At 37.6% G+C, this 17,586-nt stretch overlaps 1 protein-coding gene across 3 annotated transcripts in view; it reads right to left on the reverse strand.

Annotated features, from left to right (window-relative positions):
• The window catches only part of ARHGAP10 (Rho GTPase activating protein 10), a 325,239-nt gene that overhangs the window by 106,186 nt on the left and 201,467 nt on the right, over positions 1-17,586 (reverse strand). For all 3 annotated transcript variants that reach the window (XM_086704136.1, XM_086704135.1, XM_086704137.1), the window contains one exon: positions 9,772-9,830. In XM_086704136.1, the coding sequence (XP_086560262.1) occupies positions 9,772-9,830 (59 nt within the window). The remainder of the gene's footprint in view (positions 1-9,771; positions 9,831-17,586) is intronic.

Here is a 17,586-nt window from a genome sequence, read left to right on the forward strand (position 1 = left end):
TTGGGTCTTGAGCGTTGAAGAATTTGAGGAAAAGCAGAACTGAGGCATAAGGGGCACATTCCAGATTCTGCAAACAGTATGAGAAAATACACAGCCTATTGACAGAGAGCACTTCAACCTTATAAGAAGTCCAACACCAAACTTTGGTTTATAAAAGCAAATTTGAAGAATCCATCTTCCTGTTGGTTCTAAAGTAGTCACTGTGAGTAAGGCTGGGAAAAGAGACAAACAGTTAAATTTGGGGAAGACATACCTGACATTTTTTGGAAGATGGATTAGAATGGGGTAAAAAAAAGCAAATTAGGAGGGAAATGCTATCTGAGCAAGAAGTGATGAGGCAGGAAGGGGGACGGGAAGTAGAATTACAAGGAAGGAAGTAGAGCAAAGAAGCACAGCCTGCAAGCAGGATTTAGAACTGCTTCTTCCACCTGACAGAAAGTGGCCATGAGCAAGGTACCTAACCTCTCTGGGCCTCAGTTCCTCCTCTGCAAAATGAAGTTAACAATACTATCTCAAAAAGCCATTATAGGATTCAGTGACGTAACACCTGCAAAGCACAAAACTCCACAGGAACAAACAGGCGCCATCATCTCTTGTTTGTATTACTCTTACTGAGTGAGAGCTACTACGGAAGAGGCAGAATGACAGCATCTAGCCTCAGACTGGCTGCAGATCAAAGGAAGAAGGCAAAGATGACCACTGTTTCACGCCTGGGTCATGTGATAGTATGGTCAGTCCCACTGACAGACAGGAGCAGAGGAGACGTCGCCGGTTTGAGGGGAAAGATGATGGTTGGGAGTGAAGGAGGAAGGGATGTTCAAGGGCCTGGTATCTAACTGGGAGCTGGGAACGGTAGGAGGTGTTAGAGATAAAGGTAGCAGTGTTCTTCAGAGGGAGTGGCCTCCAGCACTCGGCCAAGGCTGCCCAACCACTCCAGAAAGCTAAGAGGGCCCTGCTGGGAAAACATCTCCAGAGGGGTGCACAGGAGATGCCAACTGGGGGCTAAGCAAAGCACAGGAGGAAGAAGAAGAGGAAGGACCAGGAGGTTCACTGTCATTAGAAACTGAAGTGAGAAGAAACGTGCAAGGCCTGGGTAGCCAGTGGTATCAATAGTTAACAAGGGACTAGGGAACAGAAAGACCAGGAGGAGAGCCCAGACACCCACCTCTAAGTTTGCCAGTCGGGATCCCCTCTTTAGTAACACAAGAAGGCTAAAACATGGGTGGCTGGAGGGGACAGAGAAAGCAGAATTTCAGACCACTCGTTCAGAAAACCAAGAAATGGAAGGGAAAGGGGAAGAAAGGTAAAGCAGATCAAGAAATAGGAATTTGTTTTTTATCGAGATATAACTGAGACGTAACATTATGTTAGCTTCAGTTATACAACATGATTTGATATTTGTATATAATCCTAGATATCATCACAATATATCTAGTTAATATCCATTACCACACAGTTATAAATCTTTTTATAAGGCGCCTGGGTGGCGCAGTCGGTTAAGCGTCCAACTTCAGCCAGGTCACGATCTCGCGGTCCGTGAGTTCGAGCCCCGCGTCAGGCTCTGGGCTGATGGCTCAGAGCCTGGAGCCTGTTTCCGATTCTGTGTCTCCCTCTCTCTCTGCCCCTCCCCCGTTCATGCTCTGTCTCTCTCTGTCCCAAAAATAAATAAACGTTGAAAAAAAAAATTAAAAAAAAAAAAAGTTTAAAAAAAAAAAAAAATCTTTTTATAAGAACTTTCAAGATTTACTCTCTTAGCAACTTTCAAATATGCAGTATAGTATTATTAACTGTAGTCACCATGCTGTACATTCATCCCCATGATTTATTTTATAACTGAAGTTTGTTCTTTTTATAACTGATGTTTGTTTCCTTTCAACTCCTTTAACCCATTTTGCCCACTCCCCAGCCCCCACAGCAACCACCAATCTGTTCTCTGTATCTATTAATTTGCTTGTTTTCGTCTTTTCTAAGATTCCTCATATAAGTGAGATAATATGGTTTTTGTCTTTGCCTGATTTAGGGAATTTGCTTCTTCAAAATGATAATGGTTTTACTCTTTGCTTCTTGTAAAAACTAAATATTCGCTCTGTTAAAATGTCAGAAAATGTAGATAAAAGAACTTAGTAAAAAAAAAATCACTAATAATTTGAAATACATATGGTTGAGAAAGAATTTGCAATCAGACTATGGAGAACTATCAATCAATCAGAAAAGAAAGAGACAGCCCAAAGAAAAATAAGCAAAAGACTGGAGGAGGAATTTCACGAAAGACATTAGCCAATAAACCAATAAAAATATGAAAAAGTGCTAAACCTCATTATTTATCAGGGAAATAAAAATAAAACCACAATGAGCTACTACTTCTCACCACCAGAATGGCTCTAAATGAATAAAATACTAAGCTCTGGCAAGGATATGAAGTAACTGGACCTGTCATACTCTAACTACATGGGAACAATGAAATGGCACAATCACTTTGGAGAACTCTTTGGCTATGCCCCCTGAAGTTGAACACACACATTCCAACCCACAGCCCAAAAATTCTATGCAAAACCAGGAGAAATGCACATAAATTTTCACTGAAAGACACACATTAGAATGCTCATAGCAGTAACACTCTTGTTAACCCCCAAAGTGAAACCACTCAAGTCTCCATCAACTGTAGAACAGATAAATGCATTGTGGTTATGTTCATACAATGGAAACCGGTACCACAAGGAGAGTGAATGAACTGTTGATTCACCCCACATGGATAAAATGTCACAAGATGAGCAAGAAAAGCTGAATGCAAAAGAAGAGATTCCCATTTACACACAGTCAAATGCAGCAATCCTAACCTATGGAACTATGGTATCAAAAGTCAGGGGCTGGGCTGCCTGGGTGGCTCAGTCGGTTAAGCATCCGACTTCGGCTCAGGTCATGATCTCACAGTCCGTGAGCCTGAGCCCTGCATTGGGCTCTGGGCTGACAGCTCGGAGTCTGGAGTCTGCTTCAGATTCTGTGTCTCCTTCTCTCTGACCCTCCCCCGTTCATGCTCTTTCTCTGTCTCAAAAATAAAAAAACATTAAAAAAAATTTTTTAGTAAAAAAAAAGTCAGGGGAGTGCTTACATGCCATAGTGACTGTGTGAGTATTAGGAAGAGCTTCTGGAACTATGAAATGTCTTACTTCTTAATCCAGGGCTGATAACATGGCTACCATTAATTGGTAAAAAAAAAAAAAATCATTAAGCTATATATTTATTATTCATGTATATTTCTATTATGTTTCAACAAAAAGTTCACTTATATTAAGCTACTCATAATAAATGTCATCCTTCCCAACTTAGGCTGACAAATTTTAGGTTTATACCTTTCATAATTTTGTTTTTGTAACAAAACGTGCAAACAGCCTATTTCATTTAAAATACCATGGACATCTCTCCATGTCATTAAAAGGAACACAACACCATCAAATTCTATGAACACAGGAGTTGCTTCTAGTGATTGTAAAGGTAAGCCTGTGCCAGTTTATACTTCCAACAGTAATATTTTAGAGTGAGGAATGAGATTTCACAGCACAGGACACAGTTATTGCTAAAGACAAAGGAAGCAAAAGGCTAAGAAATGAAAAGGCACCTGATAAAGTAGAAAATAATCAAATCATATTACATAATAAAAACTCTTAGATACAGACTAAGTTTCACTGAAAACAAAAGTATAACTATCTAAAGACTTGGGTAAGGAGTATCACTCAGTCTTGAAAAAGGATGAGCTCATGTCATGTGCAACAACATGGATGGACCTAGAGGGGTGAACAAATCAGAGTAAAACAAATACCATATGATTTCACTTAAGTGTATAAACTAAAAAACAAAAACAAACAAACAAAAGATGCAGAAACAGACTCATAAACAAAGAGAACAAACAGGTGGTTTCCAGAGGGTGAGGGGGTGGGGTGGGAGATGCGCAAAACGGGTGAAGGGAAGTGGGAAGTACAGGCTTCCGGTTATGGAATGAATAGGTCACAGGGATGAAAGGCACAGCATAGGAGAAACAGTCAATGGTATTGTAATAACATTGCATGATGACAGATGGTAGCTCCATTTGTGATGAATATAGCATAATGAAGAGACTTGCTGAATTACTATGTTATATAATTGAAACTCACATCACATTGTGTGCTAACTATACTTCAAAAAAAAAAACCCCACAAATTAGGTGATTAATTACAATCAAGTTTCTTATCTAGACTTAAAACCAAGGTAATGCCTTATCAAATCAAAACTGGAGAAAGATGAAATGAATTTTTAAAAAATAACATTTTCCTGGGGCACCTGGGTAGCTCAGTTGGTTAAACATCAGATTCTTGATTGCCAGTCAGGTCATGATCTCATGGTTCATGGGTTCAAGCCCCACACTGGGTTCTGCACTGACAGCACAGAGCCTACTTGGGATTCTCTCTCTCCCTCTTTCTCTGCCTCTCTCTCAAAATAAATAAGCTATGAATGAATGAATGAATGAATGAATGAATGGATGAATGAATGTAGGGGGGGAAAAACTAAAGTTGGGACTCTGAAAAATAGTAAAAATATTCCAAAGGAATAAAAGGATAACCGCCAACAGTAAAAATTTTATACATTCAAAACTGAAAATTTTCCAAAATTTTGCACTAAAAAAGCTACTTCTAACTCATGTTGTCTATTGCGTCATTAATAATCTTTTTTTCCCAAAGAAAATCTAATTTTAATATTTGGGGATTTACTACTTATTCAGAAACACAAGCTACAGAAATCATTTCCCACCCTCTCAGGAAAAGGTTCTTCATTTCTAAAAATAGAATTGGTTTTGAAATTAGAGTTAGAGCCTTCCACTTCCTTCTTTGAGTGCTCCTCCCACATCCATCTAATTTGAAATCACACACACTTTTTTCAAGTATGCTTTTTTTCCTCTTTCAAAAAGAAGAATATTTGGAAGTAAGGCTTTTAAAGTAAAATTACTTTTTTCTCAAAACATTGCTTCATTTTGACATTAATCAGAAATCTCTACTAAATAGGCATTTCATTTCCAAGTGGCTACAAACTAATAATAACTAAGGTACTCAAGAAAAGCTTTCTAAATGATAAATTATATAATTAGATAAATTATCTTCAGTTGTTTATGCTCTATGCATTTCATTATGTTTTAACTTATATAAACTATATAATGAAAAGCATACCATTTTAAAAATCTAGAATACTGAATTAATCATAATACCAAATTCCTAACATATGCCAGGAAATTAGTTTACTGTAATAGCAAAAGCATTTTTTACAATTGTGGAGCTAGAAATCAGCATCCACAACACTTAAGGTCTATGTGCTTAGGATGCTGTGCCAACAAAAGAGACTGAAAAAGACAGGATCACAGCTTACTGGAGCTTATCAAAGCTACCCAGGCAGATAAATGTTAAATTATTTCAATATTTAAATGTCATAAGTCAACAGTACTGTAATTTTAGGAAAACATTAGCAGTAAATATGCAAACACTTCTCCAGGTGCCTCACTCAACAGACATCAAGTATTCCAGTTCTTCTGTGGGAGACCCTATCCACTGAGAAATGAATATATCAGGCTAAAATAGCTGAATATCATTAGGCATTCAGTTCCTTTAATGTCCAGGTTTCAAGTCTTTCCCAACCAAGACCACATGATTTTCCTGCTTCCTATGCAAGTTTATCAACAAGAATAGAACATTCCAGTTAGGCAAATACCAGTGTCCTGGATCCCGTAATAGTTGTATTTTTCATCATAAATGACTTAAGAACTTTGTGATTATGATTGTGCTTCCCAAGTAATCTGACTACAGAAAGAAAACATATAGAACATAGCAAGACAAGTGTTCTTGTTCGGGGGTAAATATTTTTGTGTGATGCCATATTAGGCATCCAAGCTACAGCTGTCATTCTCAAACTAAGCTTAACATGAGTCCAATCCAGAATGGGTCCAATTTTTATCAATATGATATAGCAAGGACTCTGAGCCTGGAAGACTAACACATAGACCATGGACTGCAACCTTCCCAGAAGTAAGAAATGCCATAGTTAACACCTTCCGGTAGACACCCCAGCCTTCCCCAGGTGGGCACATCTTTTGCATTCCTGCACAGACCAAGTAAACTGTGTTTTCATCTTACGAATTTCTATACTAAAAGCTTATTACATTTTCTCACAAGATAGATGTTGTGAAGTAATAAGAAGTATATATATTAGTCTCTGTTTCTGATTCTTGACATAGAGCTTCTGAAAGCCTTGTAAATACGAGTGCTCAGAGAATCTTCTAATATTTAGTCTTTGATGCTAGTTCCTGCCACAAAATTCCTACAACCCCCGTAATTTCTTAAGTGATAGGAATATTTGAAACTGAGCTCCTATGTCCCTTGGAATTTCCTGGGTGCTATGATCATCTTTTGTTCTAATGAGGTGACTTTTGGTGGGCTCCTAGATGGGGGCTGGTAATCAGAAAGACCAAGCTATAACATGAAGCTCAGAATGTTCAGCCCCACCTCCCATTCTCCAGAGAGGGACAAGAGGCTGGAAGTGGAGTTCACAATCCATCATACCTACATGATGATGCCTCCATAAAAACAGTAGAGTCTGGAGAGCTTCAGAATGGGTGAACACACGTACATGTCCAGAGGGTGGAGCACCCCAACTTCTCAGGGACAGAAGTCTCTGCACTCAGGACACTTCTGGATCTCATCCTATGTATCTCTTCACCTGGCTTTTCATCATATCCTCTAGCATATCTTTCATTATATAATAAGCTGGAAAATATAAGTTTGTGTTTCCCTGAGTTCTGTGAGCCATTCTAAGAAATTATCATACCAAAGGTGGAGGTTGTGAAACTCTGATTTCTAGTCAGTCAGAAGTCCCGTGGAAAACCCAGGAGTTGTGACTGGTGTCTGAAGTGGGGCAGTCTTGTGGGATTGAGCCCTGACCCTGGGGGATCTGACACTACCTCCAAGTAGACAGAATCTGAACTGAATTGTAGGATGCTCAGCTGATATCACAGAATTGGTTGGCCTGGGGAAAATATCCCACACAGTTGGTGACCAGAAGTGTCAGAAGTGAAGTATTGCATGCACAAGCAAAAGCGAAACAAAGGAGTGGTTTCCCTAAGACCGATAAACTCTAGTTCCTTTCAGCAATTTCAGTTAATTCTCTCAGCTGAGAGGGTTTAGTTAACTCTCAATTTTCTCTAAAAAAGAAAAAAAGAAAAAAGAACAAGAAAAATTAATTTCCTAAGGCATCCAACACTGAACAGTCAGTATTTTTTTAAGAATGAAGAACAAAAACTGTTTGTCTTTTGTGGTGACAAAAATCAAATGAAATTCCTATTTGTATCATGTACTCCAGAAATTAACCCATGGGTTCTGAACAGAAGTCTACAGGGAAAAAAAAAAAAAAAAAACCGAGAGGGAGAAAATAAAGGGACCGAGGAGAAACCTTCAGAATTCTCAGCAGGGAGGGCAGAAGAGACCATCTCAATAGCATAGAACAGATGGAAACCACCGCACATGACTGGAAGGAATCAAAAATTAGTTTCTGTGCTGGTGTGAGAGGCGGTAACAAAGACTGGCAATGCTTGGTAATTTTAGCAGTCAGCTCTGCTAACAGACACTTTCGCACATCAAGGTAATCTCTGCCGTTGTCAATAGAAAATGATAACTTGACCGCAATCCCCATTTCCCAACAATATTCAGAAGAGGAGACTAATTTTGGCCACCTGACTTCTGTAACGGTTTCATGCAATACTTGAAAGTAGATGTGAGGAAGATTAGAGACTTTGTGCGCACACTCCTTCCTAAATGAGGCACTGTGAGTAAAGAGAGGGGCACTCACAGAGATTCAAATAACAAAGTCTACACTGGGAATGTTGGATACACCCATTGAACACATGTACTTTTTCTCATTAAATAAGGTAACTACAGGTCCCGTTCCACCTGCAATTCCACTTGGGTGAAAACACATGCCAATAATTACAGCAGCTACAGTACTTCTTTGAAACAGGCCTGTTATTCAAATCATTGTCAAGACTCTTTTACAGCATCCCCAGAAAGTCAGGAGGCAAAACACAAGGTACAGGTCTACACAAGGTACAGGTCTAGTAGGGGATGATACAGTTTATATTTATGCAATCTCTTCTACCACATTGTTCAAGCACAGTCTCGACAAACTCCTTAAACTCATTTCCTGCCACCATAGACTTCATTACCACTCCTAAGTCCTCACCTCTTAGGAAGACTTCATCTGGCAAACAACATTGACATTAGAATTTCAAACACACTGGCTTCAATTATAAGGCGTGATAATCATAATGACACTAACTTGTGGTAATTTAAAACCTTTTTCCATAATCACTTTATCTTTCTCCAATTCTCAAAGGAGTCTAGATTAAAACTGGCACTCTTCTGCTCTTTCCAGTCTCTAAGGCGAACAACATGAAACAATTGTCCTCCAACTAGAGTTTAATTTCTCTTTCCCCAGTTTGCCAAAAATGCCACAGGGAAGAAATCAAAACAACTAAGTCTTTGCTTGAGTTTTTGCCAAGAAAATTTTCCCCCACTTCCTTGATCATACAAATTCTCTTAAAAAAAAAAAAAAAAAAATCCTCTTCCACGTGAAAACAAAAGTGAGTAGAACCACATTTTTGCTTTTTCCGAAGGCCTATTTTATATGTACAGTCTAGCTGGGCCTACACATTGCTTCCTTCTGTAACACACTAGGAACCTTTACACTGGCTGGACCAAAGACCTCACAAGAAGATAACATTTAAAGCAATGTTCGGGCAGCAGTAACATAGGACCCAAAGGGATTACTCTGAATTTTTCAACAGATTAAACTATGGAATACATCCAAGGGGGGTGGGGGGGTGGGGAGGAAATGAAAATACGATTATAGCTACTGTCGGTGCACCTGTGAAAACCAATACTGCAGGTTTTAGCCAGTGGAGCTTGGGTTTTGAATTTTAAATAAAGATCCCTATAATCTGGCAAGTTACTTAACATGTCTCAACCTTCATCTCCTTAACTATTAAATACCTAGCACCAATGTATTTCAGAAGACTTTGATGATTAAACACCACGTGTCAAACACAAAAACTTAAGTGTATGAATAGAGAGAAAACAAGACAGCTTCAAATGATTATGACTCACAAAAAATTTAATCACAAATTAAAATTCTACCGACTATAGGCCTTTTTTATTTAACATTTGATCACATATAATTCACTCTCTATCAGATACTGTGTGGGCTTCTGGCATTATCTCATAATACTCCTTCTGCCTGTAATTTCCATCTAAATATCTTTCTATATGAAGCCATTTCCAACCTGCTAATCTCTCCAAATCTGCTAATCTTCCCCAACCTTCTGCAAGTTAAATACTTGTGTGTTCCCATAACGCTTTGTTCATGCCATTACTATATGTTTTATGGGACAGTGGGAGGTGCGTGTGCCCAAATACTTGCTAGAGAATTGACTCCTGAGGGCAGAAATCCTTTCACGGTTCCATGTACCCAGTATCTACCAGTGATTAGCACACAGTAGGCAATAAATAAATGTGAATGAATGAATGAATATATTACTTGTCCCTCTTTTTCACCCTCTAAAAGAACAAACCAAACATCTTCTGAAGTGATTTCTATTTTTAACACAGATTACAAGAACACGAAGTTAGATTTTTCACATGGAAATTTTAGTTTAAACACACTGTCAACCATCCAACTGTCTCTGTACCTCTACATCATACTTACTGGCTGGAACAATGAAATCTCCGTGTAACTCATAGGTCATAAGAGGCTCTGGAAGACTCCTGTATGAAAAGGACAGCTCAGAATTACCAAACAGGTCACTATACCCTTTGTGCTCATTTTTTATAAAAGGTTATAAGTATGATATGCATTTATCATTTACTGTGTAAAATTTCCCTAGGAAACATTTTTACATATCAAAAAGATACATAAATCCAATGGATTACCTTATAAAGCACTATTTGCATCAGGTACTACCAAAGCTTAAGCAGCCACAAATCCCTATCAGATCTAAGCACATAATATTTCATATTTAATCTTGGAAAGTACCTTTATAAATATCTGATTTTTTACATAAAACTTCCTTCCACATATTAGCTTATTTAGAGACAAACATTCAATGCAACCAAATGTAAGCATAAAATTCTGAAAATCATCTCTAGAATATTAACTGAAGACGTTACAAAATATGTTAAAAAGTTTAAACAAGTATCATAACCTCTCCTCTTACATATCTCTAGTATAGAAACATGATATCCACTTTTGGCTTATGCATATGAAACAATAAAAGATATGATGTAAAATACATGACAACTTGAAAGTTACACATATAATTTTAATTTTCTACCAAGCAGATTACACAAATGGTAGTATATTTTATCCTGTGGTCAAAAGAATGCTACAGTTCACTCAACTTTTATACATTATCTTAAATTTTAGAAGACCAGATTTCTGTACTCTATAAAAACACTTCAAGAACACTAAGACAAGTATCAATCTGCACAGTCTTTCTGGAGGGCAATCTGGCAAGATATTAAAAATCTTTAAAAGGTTTAAATCGTGTAACCCGGAAATTCCTCTTCAAATACTCAAGAAAAAAAAAAAAATCAAAGACACACACACACACACACACACACACACACACACACACACACACAATTTAAGACATTGACAAAAGATAAGAAAAATGTAGGGATAAAGAAGTTCCTTTCATACTTATAAAAAGGACAATTAACAAGACAACAATCCTAAATGTTAACAAATCTAATAACAGGAGCTTCCAAATACATGAAGCAAAAACTGAACTACTAGGAGAAACAGACAAATCCACAACTATGGCAAGAGATTTAAATACCTCTCTGTTTTAATAAGTGATAAGACAAGTAGACCAAAAAAAATCAGTTAGCTTTATTCACATCTTCTGTATCCTATCAACCAATTTTATCCAATTGATATGTCCTTCACCTAAGTGCTAGTCCATCCAAAAGCAGCAGTAAACACATTCTTTCCCAGCACACATGGAACATTTATCAAGATAAACCATTTTTTAGGCCATCAAACAAATCTTTCTTGATAAATTTAAAAGGTTCAATTTACACCAGCTATTTCTCTGATTACAATAAAAAATGAATTAAAAACCAGTAACAGAAAGATATCTGGAAAACCCAAAAGATAGGGAAACTAGAAAGTATTTTGAGCAAAATGAAAATATAACATCAGAATTTAAGGGACGTTATTAGTAAAGCAGTATTTAGGGGTAAATTTATATCATTCAACACCTATATAAACAGAAAGATCTTAAACCAATGACTTCACTTTCCATCTTAGAGAGCTAGAAAACAAAACAAAACAAAAAAACAAGAGTAAATTAAACCCCAAATAAGCAAAAGAACAGAAAAAATATAAAGATCAGAGCAGAAATCAACAAAAAGATAACAAGAAAAATAGAAAACATACATGAATCCAAAAGCAGTTCTTTGAGGTAATCAATGAAAATAATAAATCTAGGCAGAGTAATTAGCAAATAAAGGAGAAAACACAAATTACTGATGCCAGGAATGATGGAATGGTAGAGATAATTGTAAAACCACTGTAGGCTCTAAAGATAGTTAAAAGAAAATAAGGGAATAGCATGAACAATTTTATGGCCACAAATTCAGTAATTTAGGTGAAAGAATAAATATCTTGAGAGACACAAACTACCAAAGCTCACTCCAGAAGAATCAGGTAACACATCTACTGAAGAAACTGAATTTGTAGTTAAAAATCTTGCCAATAAGAAAACCCCAGGCCCAGATGACTTCACTGGTGAATTCTACCAAAATAATAATACCAATCCTATGCAAATTCTATGCAAATTCCAGAAAATGTAAGAAGGAATACTTCCTTACTCGTTCTTTGATGTCCCCACCCTAGTACCAAAACTAGAGACATTACAAGAAAGCAACAGACCTTAATACTTATGAATATAGATGCAACTATTCTAAATAGAATCAGCAAAGTTCAAATTCAACAAGATACATAAAAGGATAATACATCATGACCAAGTTGGGTTTATGGCACAAATGCAATACTGCCTTAATATTAAAACAAAACTCAATTCAATTTGCCACACTAGCAAACTAAAATAAAAAAAAAACTGTATGATCATCTAAATAGATAATTCAGGGGAAAAAAAGAGCGCTTTTCCCACAAATGGTATTAGAATAACTGGGCATTCATATTCAAAAGGGAACTTGGATCCATATATCGTATCTTACATAAAAATTAACTCAAAAAAAATCACAAATCTAAGTGTAAAACCTAAAACTATGAAACTTCTAGAAGAAAATAGAAAAGAAAACCTTGGTGACTTTGGATTAGGCAAAGATTTCTTGACACATCACCAAAAGTACAGTTCATACAAAGAAAAACTGATAAACTGCACCACATTAAAATTGACTGCCCTTTGGGGCGCCTGGGTGGCGCAGTCGGTTAAGCGTCCGACTTCATCCAGGTCACGATCTCACGGTCCGTGAGTTCGAGCCCCGCGTCGGGCTCTGGCCTGATGGCTCAGAGCCTGGAGCCTGTTTCCGATTCTGTGTCTCCCTCTCTCTCTGCCCCTCGCCCGTTCATGCTCTGTCTCTCTCTGTCCCAAAAATAAATAAACGTTGGAAAAAAAAAAATAAAATAAAATAAAATTGACTGCCCTTTGGAACACACTATTAAGAGAATGAAAAGACAAGCCACTGACTGAAGAAACATTTGCAAAACACGTATCTGAGAAAGGACTTGTATCCAAAATACATTAAAAAATTATCAAAACAGAGCAAATGAACAAATAACTCCATTTTTTTTTATTGCATGAAAGACACAGACACTTCACCCAAGAAGATACAGAGAATGCAAATACACACGTAGAAAAGCTTGACATTATCAGTCATAATGGAAATGAAAAACAAAAGTACATGAGAGGGGTGCCTGGGTGGCTCAGTCAGTTAAGCATCTGACTCTTGATTTCGGCTGAGGTCACGACCTCATGGTTCCTGACATGAGCTCTGCATCAGGCTCAGCACTGATAGTGCGGAGACTGCTTGGAATTCTCTCTCTGCCCCTCCCCCACTCATGTTCCCTCTCTCTCTGAAAATAAACAAACATTAAAAAAAAGTACATGAGCTACCACTATACAGCTATTACAATGGCTAAAATGAAGAAGACTGACCATATCAAGAGTTAGCAAGGGTATAAAGGAAATGGAACTCTTATTCAACCACTCTGGAAAAACACAGTTCGTCAGTTTCCCAAACTGTTAAACATATATCCAACATACAATCTAGATAGACATTCCACTCCTAGGCTTGAACCAAGAGAAATATAAATCTGCTCAAAGATTTATACAGAAAGGTTTTTGGTAGCTTTATTTGTAATAGCCAGAAGCTACAAACAACCCAAATATTCATCAGCAAGGGAATGAACTATAATAATCTGTGGTGTATCCATACAATGGAACACTAGCAACAAGAAGGAATGAACTACTGGACTTGCCACAACACAAATGAATCTCTAATTATGCTGAATAAAAGAACCCAGATTTTTTTTAAAGATGTATTTTTATTCCATTTATATGAAATTATAAAAGAAGCAAATTAATAATGTACAGTGAAAGAAAGCAGGGCAGTGGTAACCTAGGAATGAGGGAGTGAAAGGGAAAGGTGGGAGCGATAGATTCCGAAGGTGCATGAGGAAACTTTGGGGGCTAGTGGTTAGGATCACTATCCTGATTAACTTGACTGCTTTACAGGCATAAACACATGTCAAACTTATCAAAAGGTACACTATAAAAATGTTCTGTTTATTATATGTCAACTTCATTTGAATAAAGTGGTTTATAAAGCAAATAAAACAGGTGCAAAAACATATTTACAGGTTATATTCCCTACACACCGCTTAGGAAACATATGCACACACACACATAACAACTGTAGGCACATTAACTAAAACTTAAAGCCCTAGTGAGGAAAAGCTGTTTCTTATTTCCCCTCTCCCTCCCCTTCATCTCCTACGCTCTCATTTAAAGAAGAAAAATAAAAGCAATTATACCACAGCCTCAATAAAAAGAAGTAAACCTTTAGGTTTTTTTGTTTCAAAATACGGAAGTAAAAAATGGCAAGGAAGGAAAATGACGGCTTGGCACAGAAGGAAAGCTAAATGGTACTGGGAAGAAAATGGGGGAGGGGGGAGAGAACATTTGGAAAAGCACGGACAGCATTGCTTTTCCAATAAAAATGAACTTGTACCTAGGTATCTTCGACGAGCTACTTCTACCATTGCCATATGTCTGCTAGTCAATACAGCATAAATAGTAAGTATTAAATATTGTTGAAGTTCGGGAAGCAGTAATAAAAATGACACGTTCCCCACACAAAATGTATTATACTGAGTCACTGTATCTCTCAACTTGCCATCCAACATGTTTTGAGCTACTGCTCTTTGCCACCCCTTGGGATCTAAGAACATAAATCATAATATTTATCTAAGCAGGCATTTTCTTCCCCAAAACTTCCATTCTAGTTTCCAGGCTTTAAAAGTTCCCTCTGGGTAAAATCAGTTTACTAAAAACCTCACAAAATAGCTCATCTGTCCCCTCGCCATGGGAACCCATTCTAATGAACACGTGGCTGAAAATCTAAATTATGGTCTGAAAAGATAGGCACTCAATCAGAGAGCTGGTATTCAGCCCTCTAAAACACTCAAGTAAAGAATTTTTGCCTCAAGTCAATACAAGAAACAGGGAGATGCCATACACGTATATGCTGCACATCTTTATCTCTCTCCTAGGGTTTGAGGGGTTTGGCTATTTCCCTTCTTCCACCTCCAGCCTCCCATCCAATATGATGGCTGGGTTATTTGCATAGAGAAGAATTCAAGAGCAATAGCTTTTGTGGTGAGAAAAGCTATATTCGACTTGTGCTATGGCGCCTTCAGTGACAAAGCTGGGATTCCAACCCACGCAGGCTGGCTCCAACCATGCTCTTGACCATCACGCTGTATTACCTCTTGTACTGAAAGAAATGCACACGCTCAGGCCATAAGCAGATAGCCAAAATACAAACTGTTTTCTCCCATTTGGTGCACCACCAGAAAAAGTATTACTTAAATCCTAATTACTGCATTTTTAGTTGCTAAAAATAACACAGGGGAAAGAACAGCAACCTAAGTTTCAAAATCTCCCAAGGCATCTGCCATTTTATGATAATCACTTTATCACATTCAGGCAGACTGTGTATATTGTTAGGAGTGAAGTTATATAATAATAGCATCTCATAATGTTGTTCTCTAGGCAATGTTTGCTTAAAAGCAGAATTCAAAAGGATAAAGCAACGCAAAGAGAGAAAAAGGCAGAAAGAGCAACACAAGACCAAGAGCGATAAGGGACTAGCTTCAGTAAGTATCAAGAACCCAAAAGAAATTTTACTTACGGTACTCAATAAAAAGATCCTCTAAGTTTATTAAACTACTTATCCCAGAAGGAAAAAAAACAACTGGTGTGGAAAAGGGAGAAAAAAAACATGCAATTTATTACAAAAGAACTGGATTTTTGCCCTTAGTTTCCACACCAATAACTGAGTCACCTTGGTTAATCCCTTTAACTCTAGTAGCCATGATTTTACCAAACAGTAAAATGGGTTTAAAGCTCCCTCCTGGAGCGGCAGCATCCTTTGCACATCAAGTTAACATATGCAACTCATTGTATTTTTATATCCCTCTCCCTCTCCATCTATTACATGCTTTCTCAATCTCAGCACTATTAACTATTTTGTACATACGGGAGCAAGGGTGGGTTGTCTCCTGCACTGTAGGATGTTTAGCAGCCCATCACTGGCCTCCATCCATTACATGCCAGTAGCACCCCCTTTCCAGCAATCATGACTACCAAGAATATTTCCAGACATTGCCAAGTATCTCCTGGGGGATGCAAAATTTCCCCAGTCAGGAAGCACTGTCTCTGAGTGACAGGTACAGCTCTAGATGCTGGGGACACTGCAATGAACAAGACACATATGGTGCCTATCCTCAGGAAGCTTACATTCTAATCCCAAAGTGGGAGCTAAGGAGATTAATTTTGTCCATAATGCTCATCCAAGCCAGTTAGTCACCATCAGTGGCAGATAGGAAGACAGCCATAAGCACATAGGTTTAGCCTTAATTTTATCCCTTTATCAATTAGGGATATTAAGTGCAATTCTGTACTTAATACTTTAAGGGAAAAAAATTAAACAGTGGTTAAAAATATCTTGTCGAAATAAAACACTCAAAAATAGGTAATACACGTCTGAACCCACTGATAAATTTTAATTTCATTAAAAAGTGGGACAACCAGATAACACAGGCCTCCTGATATAATACAGGAAAAATATGCCACCACTATACTGTATTCTTGCAATAAATCTTTTTTTTTTTTTTAATTTTTTTTTTCAACGTTTATTTATTTTTGGGACAGAGAGAGACAGAGCATGAATGGGGGAGGGGCAGAGAGAGAGGGAGACACAGAATCGGAAACAGGCTCCAGGCTCTGAGCCATCAGCCCAGAGCCTGACGCGGGGCTCGAACTCACGGACCGCGAGATGGTGACATGGCTGAAGTCGGACGCTTAACCGACTGCGCCACCCAGGCGCCCCAATCATTTTGTTTTTATAAAAACTTAACCTGGATCTAATAAAGCCTATAGATTTAACTGTTAGTTTACAGGAAATATGATGGCTAGAGAAACATGTTAAATGACACCATGACACAACCTACCCTAAGATGTAGAAAATTCTATTTAAAAATGACCCAGGTTCATAAGCAAACAAACAAGAAAACGCTGAGGAAGAAAGCTGGGCAGAGGAAGGAGACTATGCAGATTAAAAGTGATTTAAAACACATCAATCAAATGAAATGTGTTGACATTACTCAAACCCTGTCGGAATTTAAGTAAATATAAAAAGACCTTTTGGAAAAAAAAATCAGTGAAAATTCAAACATGGACTGAGTATTAGATGGTATTAATTTCATTGGGTATGGTAACTATTTTTTTTGTCTTTCTACACTCTTTTTTTAAGTCCTTATCTTTTTCTAAGTATATACTTCAATATTTAGGGGGGAAGCAATAGGGTGGTTTAGAAAATCTTTCAAATAGTATCCAAAAAAAGTAGCAGGTAGGGAGACTGAAGAAACAAGAAGGGTAGAGTGTTGGTAACTTCAGAAGCAGGATAATGGAGCCATGAGGATTCAGTATACTTAACTGTGGTTGCACAGACTTGGAATTTTTCAAATAGATGAACTACTCGACATATAAATTATACAGTAACATTTCATTCTATGTGCTCTTTCAAACCCAAATATTATCTACCTAAAACACGATCCTACATGTTGGTTAAAAAGAAACGATGCTAGGGGAGCAAAGCCATTTGCTATTAAAATCCCCAACAGAACCGCAGCATAAGAATTACAGTCGTGGGTCGGGGCACCTGGGTGGCTCAGTCGGTTGGGCAACCGACTTCAGCTCAGGTCATGATC

This window comes from Puma concolor, chromosome B1 (genome assembly GCF_028749965.1).
Source record: "Puma concolor isolate L17-30 chromosome B1, mPumCon1.1.hap2, whole genome shotgun sequence".
NCBI lineage: Eukaryota > Metazoa > Chordata > Mammalia > Carnivora > Felidae > Puma > Puma concolor.